Raw genomic sequence first — 8,352 nt, forward strand, 5'->3', positions numbered from 1 at the left:
AAATATATTATAACAAATGTTAAAAATGTAAAGAATTTTAAGAATTATCATCAATTTATTTAATATATATGCAAATGAATTTAAACAATTATATTTTGTTTAATCTCTCTCTCTCTCTCCATGTCTGTGTGTGTGTATTGTATGAAATATATATTCAATTTATATTTAATATATTTGATAGCATACTCATTAATTAGGTTTAATATATATATATATATAAAATATTAGGGGTGTAAATTAGGCTTGCCGCGATAGACGGTGCTGACGGTGATACCGGTGTTAAGCTGCAACACCGGTTACGTCACTTTGGCATAGCCTGCCCTATAGCGTGGTGTATTTTTATACGTTTTGTTAATAAAAGTTCTATGTTTTATATATAGGCTAAAGTGAGTTTGATGTTGTATTTTGTTGTTGCATTCAAGCAATTGACGCCGAATTGCCGCTAATTGTAATTCAATAAAAGTGAAAGTAAAATGCGCACGGTGCTTTTAAGCTATTTAAAATCGAAGGAAAGTGAGGAAAAGAGGGTAAATTATATTATGATATTATATACCTACAGGGTTCTTATACCTTTTCCAAAGTAAAATTCAAGCACTTTCAAGGTGCATTTTACTGCTTTTCCAGCACTTTACAACATATATGGTTAATTACGTTTACATACATACTTGAGTTCTCCACTTTAAATGAGATGTTATTTTGCTATTGAAAACCACATGTCTGGATTGCATATAACGCTGCCTAATATAAATAGCCAACATACAGTATATAAATTATAAAATTTAAAAAAAAGAAAGAATTTACAGGGTATCTGCAGGATTTTCAAAATATAATTTAAAGCTTTTTAAGACCTGCACAAATAAATTGAATACTGTATGAGCGGGGTAGGGCAATGTGAAATCACAAATGCATCCAAAGTGTATAACGAACATTTATCTGAAATGTGCACATCCTGTACCCCAACTAGGACATTCACAACAATAAATACACTTTTTTTTAAATAATAAAGAAAATTAATAACTGGAAAAAAATCAAGTCAAACATGAGATCAGTAAGCTTGACATGACAACAGTCAAGAAAGCATGTGCTAAAACGTGCAATGTTATTTTAAAAATAAATATACAAAAATAAATTAGAAAAATAAAGCTCTTAAAACTTCATTTGCCTTTTTTTGGCTGATGCTATTTATTGCAGTCTGGGTCTCATGCAGACATGCAGGACTAAGTGCTAATAATATTTTCCAAATTACAAGCAATAGCAGAAAAAAATACAGAGACACAAATGAAGTCAACAATGAAATAGTATGCCATCAGTATGTGTTCTGTATATGTTGCATCTGTGTAATGTTGTGTTGGTATTTGCAGTCTTGACGCTAAACGGCAGTTTTATGTAGTTGTAGATTTGTCTTTGATTTGTTAAACTTCCGCTCAACTCTTCTTTGTGGTTTTTCTGCTCAGAATCCAGTGGTGCACTTTGATCCCCCGCTGCGATTGGAGCATTGGTTTCCGAGGAATCAGGTACGCAGGAAGAGGGAGGAGCTACAGGAGCTGGTGCTGCGGCTTTACCGGAGACAGGGGGGCGGGGCTGAGCAGAGCGCCAAATAAAAACAGCCGGAACATGTCCTGTCACTAAACTAAGAATTAGGGCCTTTTGTTTTGTTTATTTGCTTGTCCTGTTTATTTTATTTGGTTTTTCTATATATAGTTGGATTATTTGGATATACAAATCTGCCTTTTCCCCCACAATTTGCAAGTTCATATCTCACACATTAGACTTGTTTTCTCACAATTGCGAGTTTTTATCGCACAATCCAAGCTTTTTATCTCGCAATTGCAAGTTTTTATCTCATAGTTCAGACTTGCGTTGTGTTTACGTTTTTATCTCAATTCAGACTTTTTATGGAATTGGGAATTTGTATATCTCACTTTTCTGAGTTTATATCTCAAGGGGGGCGGGGCTGAGCAGAGCGCCAAATAAAAACAGCCGGAACATGTCCTGTCACTAAACTAAGAATTAGGGCCTTTTGTTTTGTTTATTTGCTTGTCCTGTTTATTTTATTTGGTTTTTCTACTGATTAACAGATAAAGGATATATTTATAATTTAACTTTGTATTTATTTTTTTCTCACAATTCAAGCTTTTTATCTCACAATTGCATTTTTTTATCTCACAATTCAGACTTGCGTTGTGTTTTCAAGTTTTTATCGCACAATTTGGACTTTTCATAGAATTGGGAATTTATATATCTTACGATTCTGAGGTTATATCTCACAAATTTGACTGTTCTTCTCACGATCGCAAGTTTTTATCTCACATTTCAGGCTTTTTATCTCACAATTGCGAGTTTTTATCCAACAATTCAGACTTCGGTTGTGTTTTCAAGTTTTTATCTCACATTCAAAAATCTAAATTGTGAGATACAAAGTCGAAATTACCTTTTTTTTATCCTGTGGTGGAAACAAGCTTCTGGGTAGTAAATGATTAGATGTGATCTAGATTATATAATCAGATTCCAAAAGTGAAGTACTAATTTTTTACAATGTTCATAATCAGATTACAGTTACTTTACAGTTACTTTTTTATGGATTACTTGATTACATTTTATTCACACAATAGTAGTAAATTATTTAACATTTTATGATTTTATATATAAAACAAAATATATGTACTGATTACGTTTTTAACAGCACATTTTTTAATGATCTTATTGGGAGTGAGTGACTGAATATTATTCATGTAATTATATCACTGACAGCCACAGCTGGAAGCAATAGTGCCATCACTACAAACAAGCATTGTGTTCCTGAGAGTTCGAGCAGTACTGGAATCCCCATAATGCACTTATTTGCTCCATTAAAGAAAAAAAAGAACATAAAAGCAGCCCTTTTTCCAGAGGCACACAAAAACACGAGCATTTGTGATGAAACTGAAACAAAGCATCGGCCCGCTTTCACTTGTGTTTGTATGAGTTGGCCAGAGCTCAGCTGGATCCTTCACTGCCTACTAAAATAATAATAAACATCATAAACTTTATTTAACCAGTACCTGGCATATATTTAAAATGCTTTTCATTAATGGAAAACTTTAAAAATGGAGAGGGATGAAAAGAAATGAAAGACTTTTTTAAAGAAAATTAAAGTTCGTTTTGACTGTACAGGCATTATCAGCCCCCGCTGGGATACTTTAAGCATTTTGTTGGAAAAAAAGGTTTGATGGCCAGTGCTGATTGGTTTTTCGTGTGCATTTTTCTTCCAAGGAAAATAATTATACATCTAGACGTGTATTATTAATTGGATGCATGACAGTGAATAATTAAGTATTTAGTGGTAAATGTAAATGTTTTTCTAACTGCAATTTGTGGGTCTTTCATAGGACTAAAGCCCCTCTGCAAAAAAAAAAAAAAAAAAAAAGTTTTTTTTTTTTTTAATTTAAAGAGACTACAGTATAGTCTTGTGGACTGCTTTGAAAGAAGAATGATTCGCATGCACTAAACTTACAGAATACCTGACAAGCAACAAGTCATAATGAATTATCCTGACAGAGAGAGATAGCAAACTACAGAAGAGAGAGAGAGAGAAGGAGAGCAACCATTTATCCGCGCTTTTGTGAGAATAAATTGTGACCTGCTCTTCACAAACACAGAACTGAACAGACTGAAGGGTTAACTTTGTCTTTTCACATTAAAACACTGCCATCTTGCATATTTGACCGTGTGTATGATATTAACATATGTTGTGCTGAAAGCTTCAAGCACAGAGAAAAAAAAAAAAACTTTAAAGGCACAATCATATATATATATAAGCATATTTGGCCGAAAATGTGCTTAATTGTAAAGATTTTCTTAATTTTTAGAATATTATGTTTTATTTCATGTTGATTTTAGGATGAAATTTATGAAATCGATTTCATATATTTATCACAGAATAATTTTTACTAAAAATATTATTATATATGAAGCTGGTCATTCATTGAGGAGTAGTGTTGCTCATGAACGGACTGGGATTTGGAGGAGAGCAGGCGCGTGTTGGCCCGGAGCAGATGGGAATGGGATTTAAAGCAGCCGCTGCTGGTTGTCCTCTCTTTCACTCACTAATTCGTGTTGTTGACTGGAAGGTTATTCCTGAGGATAGTGAAGGATTCCTCAAGGAAAATTAAGAGATTATTGCTGTACCTGTACAAGAATGGACACTTGCCATATCTTGTTTTGTTTTTTTGCTTGTCAAAAAATTTCCATTAAAATTTACTAGATCTTTCCATTCTTTCCCGTTTTTTCATTCTTATTTTATTTTCTTTGTTTTTTTTTTAATCATAGAGCGAAGAGTTTTTAATGCACTTTTCATTCAAATTGGTTTGCTGATTATGTAATTACGCTAAAAAAAAAAATACATTAACTTAGAAACATGTAAAATAGAAGATTTTTGGACACCCGCTGTATCCAGTATATGATTTGTGTTTATTAATAGAAGTACTGAGCCTCCCACATTAGAGTAGGCCTTAAACTGCAGGCCTGACTGGGGTGCTGCGGTGGGATTTAGGATCAGTGTTGGGTTTTCCTTTAATCACGTCTGACAATGGAAGTAGCCTGATTGAGCCGATGTCAGGCCCACTGCTCCAACTTTACACTATACGGCCCTAGATTAGTTCATCTGGACTAGACTCTGAGATTAGATCTGAATTAGGCTCTGAAAAGAGGAGATCGCACACACCCCCCTCAACCCTGCTTTATACCCCATAATCTACTCTCACAACAAGGCTACTGGTTTCTGGTTCTGTCCTAGGAGTCCTATATATTATCATAATAATAATATTAATATTAATAATTAAAAATAGTAAATAATTTAAAAATATATTGATGATGATTACTACTAATAATAATAATAGTCATAACGTATGAATTAATTTTATTATTATTATTATCATCATAATCAGACTCATCATCATCATCAAAATTATTTTAAAATAGCTTCAAACATCAGATGCTTGTTTTAGTACTTATAAAATAATAATAATAACAAATAGGAAATAATGTAAAAATATATGAAAATTATGATGCTAATTATTACTACTACTAATAATAGTCAGTTAATAATAATGTATTTATTATTAATATTATTATTATTATTGTATAATCACTTCATTTAAAAATAGTTTTAGCCATCAGATATTTGTTTTAGTAGCAGTAATAGCTGTAAAAATATTGTATTATTAATTTATTTATTATATATTACTTTTCAGTATTATGTCATCAAAATTATATCGTTTCTGCAAACATTATTGTTTTTGTAATATAATAATAATAATAATAATTTGTTGGTATTAATAACAAATTAATTTATAATTTATGATCATTTACGTTTGTTATTATTATAATTTACATCACAGACATGTATTTGTTTGTTTGTTTATTTAAATGCTAGCTTGTACTTTACTCAATACATTTAATATACATAATTATTAAATATATAAATACCTCCTTTTTGTCATTTTTGTCAAAATGTCATTTTCTATTTTTTTTTTCTTCAAACTCGATAGCCCGCATCCCCATTCACTTTCATTGTGTGGAATAGAGCTGCCAGAAAATCCGCAAAACATCTCCGTTCAACATATTGTGGGTGAACTACTTCTTTAAGAAGTGCATATGAACTTTAAGTGGCTTTCTGCTAAATCAATTCTGCTAAATATTCTGCTAATATCAACCGAGTACAGTAAATGTGAATGGAAGTGACTGAAGATTAAATGCTTATCTGACTGTCTGGATAGTCGCCCAGATCTCTGCCGGGCGAGCGTCCAACGACTTACCATTTTATCCAATAACTAAATTCTAACCATTAAACCTTCTTGAAATGTCACCGTCACTGTCTGACGCTAACTTTGTCCTTTGTACTCGACATAGTGTTGCAGACAAAGAAAGCGCAAGGCTTGTTTTATAAATAGGTCTGTCTGAATTCAATAGGTCAAGGTGTTGGAGTGCTGCCGTGACGACCTGCTCCAACCCTTCCTTTGTCTTTCTCTAAGCTATTTTAATTCAGGACACCAACTGATACACAGGCGAAGCCAAAGTTACCTAAACGCTTACACAACTTCCTGCTGAAGTGAGAGGATGTGATAAGTGGACCCGTGACTATTGTCATAATGTCTATTACCAGAATGACTGTTCAGCTTAAAGGGTTAGTTCACCCACAAATGAAAATTAAGCTGCGTTTTACTCACCCCCGAGGCATCCTAGGTGTATATGACTTTCTTCACACGGCTCCGGGGGGTGAACAAAGGCCTTCTGTAGCGAATCGATGCGTTTTTGTAAGAAAAATATCCATATTCAAAACGTAATAATCACTTGAATCTAGCTTGCGCCAACAGTTGTACACAGAAGCAGCTCCGGGAGCATGACGTATGAGGTCAGCGTTGCGCATGCGCCGGTGAGTCTCGTGAAAACCAACGTTTGTTAACAGGAGCAAAGGAAGCAAAGTTTCCTTACTTTAGCAAAGGAAAACCAGTCTTCTCTTGGCTTATATCGAAATCCTCTGACATGCTTCTTTACAAATCCTCGTTTTGTACTTATAATTAATTAGTGACCATTGTTTTGTTTTGATCTCTTTAATCATCATCATCATCATTTGAAAATCTTGTAAAAACGTCATAAAGGTCACATGAAACGATTTTAGAAACTGTTGTTATCATGCATTAAAAACAATAATAAAAAATATAGTTTTTATCAGTGTTATAAAAAAGTGGAAAAGTCTTCGTATTGGTGAAGAATTTAGGAATGGATTTTGGTGCATTTTTGAACATTGTTAGTAGGACGAGGGAAAGAATGAAAGGTGGAAGAAGTGAAAGAGAGAGAACACAAAGCTACAGATATGGCAGATGTCACGCAAGATTTGATCTGTCACACTTACCGCCTGCTTCCCGTCAAACACCCTTTACCATCAAACTCAACGGATTTAATTAATGGTAAATACAAATACCAGGACAATTTTTAATGTAACTCCGACTGGATTCGTCTGAAAGAAGAAAGTCAAATACACCTAGGATGCCTCGGGGGTGAGTAAAACGCAGCCTAATTTTCATTTTTGGGTGAACTAACCCTTTAATCATCATCATCATCATTTGAAAATCTTGTTAAAACGTCATAAAGGTCACATGAAACGATTTTAGAAACTGTTGTTATCATGCATTAAAAACAATAATAAAAAATATAGTTTTTATCAGTGTTATAAAAAAGTGGAAAAGTCTTCGTATTGGTGAAGAATTTAGGAATGGATTTTGGTGCATTTTTGAACATTGTTAGTAGGACGAGTGAAAGAATGAAAGGTGGAAGAAGTGAAAGAGAGAGAACACAAAGCTACAGATATGGCAGATGTCACACAAGATTTGATCTGTCACACTTACCGCCTGCTTCCCGTCAAACACCCTTTACCATCAAACTCAACGGATTTAAACCAGAGTCCATCAGCTCAGTGTCTGAACCATCTGGCGCTCTTAACATTCACACTTCCAAAGAGAAATCTTGTCTGTCTGTCTATCTGCCTCTCAGAACACCCTCGCAACTGCCTAGCAACTCGGAACATCATGGCAGAACATGCAGAGCTGTTGAGCAAACCTTTACCAACTATGGCATATAATATAACTATTTTCAATGTGCTAAACTGCAAACTGCCCAAGTATCTTCATAACCTTTCAGACAAGCCAGCTTTCAGAAATTATCTTTACAATAGTTTTGGGAGATATGCTCCATATGTCATACCGTTCTATCGTCAGCCTGTGAGATCACCGATATTATTTTGCATTTTAATTTATTGAATTAATTACTTAGTTTTATAGCCGGATAGTGAACCAACTCCAGGGTAAGGCCTAATGTTATGCTGCGTTCACGCCATATCGTAATTACTGTAATTTCGACGTTCTACTCGGAGCTGTTCACGTCCTCGGACTCAGAATTATGCTTTTCTATGGCAATGCCTAAACAGAGCCTGCGGTGGTCAGGTGGTACAGCGGTTTCTACGAGGACGTGAACGCTTTTTACAAGTTGGAATCTCGTAATTACCAGTGGCAGCACGTCGTGGGAGGCACGGGAGGCACAGCTTCCCCAAAGTTTTGAGGTGAAAATGGGAGGAGGAGGATTTAATGTTAATAAAATTCACAATTCATTTCAATTCATTTCTCAGAATGTGTATTTTTTGTTTGTAATTTCACAGCTGTAATACCATAACGTTACTGAAGTTGGAAAGTGGCGCTTTTCTATCGCGAATGTGCCGAATCCGCTAAATGATAGAGAAGGGGAGGGGGAGGCTGGGGGAGAGCTGAGCTCTCGTGCCTCCGTTGGTAAAAAAAAAGCCAATCAGAATCGAGTGTTCAC

General features: G+C 34.4%; 1 protein-coding gene across 2 annotated transcripts in view; it reads left to right on the forward strand.

Annotated features, from left to right (window-relative positions):
- LOC107704544 (sentrin-specific protease 7-like) overlaps positions 1-1,634 on the forward strand; it is a 46,721-nt gene extending 45,087 nt beyond the window's left edge. For both annotated transcript variants that reach the window (XM_016507482.1, XM_016507483.1), the window contains exon 22: positions 1,455-1,634. In XM_016507482.1, coding sequence (XP_016362968.1) covers positions 1,455-1,601 — 147 coding nt within the window. In that variant the 3' untranslated portion in view covers positions 1,602-1,634. The remainder of the gene's footprint in view (positions 1-1,454) is intronic.
- Positions 1,635-8,352: the final 6,718 nt, after the last annotated feature.

This window comes from Sinocyclocheilus anshuiensis, unplaced genomic scaffold (assembly GCF_001515605.1).
Source record: "Sinocyclocheilus anshuiensis isolate Anshui unplaced genomic scaffold, SAMN03320099.WGS_v1.1 scaffold2038, whole genome shotgun sequence".
In the NCBI taxonomy this organism is placed as follows: Eukaryota; Metazoa; Chordata; class Actinopteri; order Cypriniformes; family Cyprinidae; genus Sinocyclocheilus; species Sinocyclocheilus anshuiensis.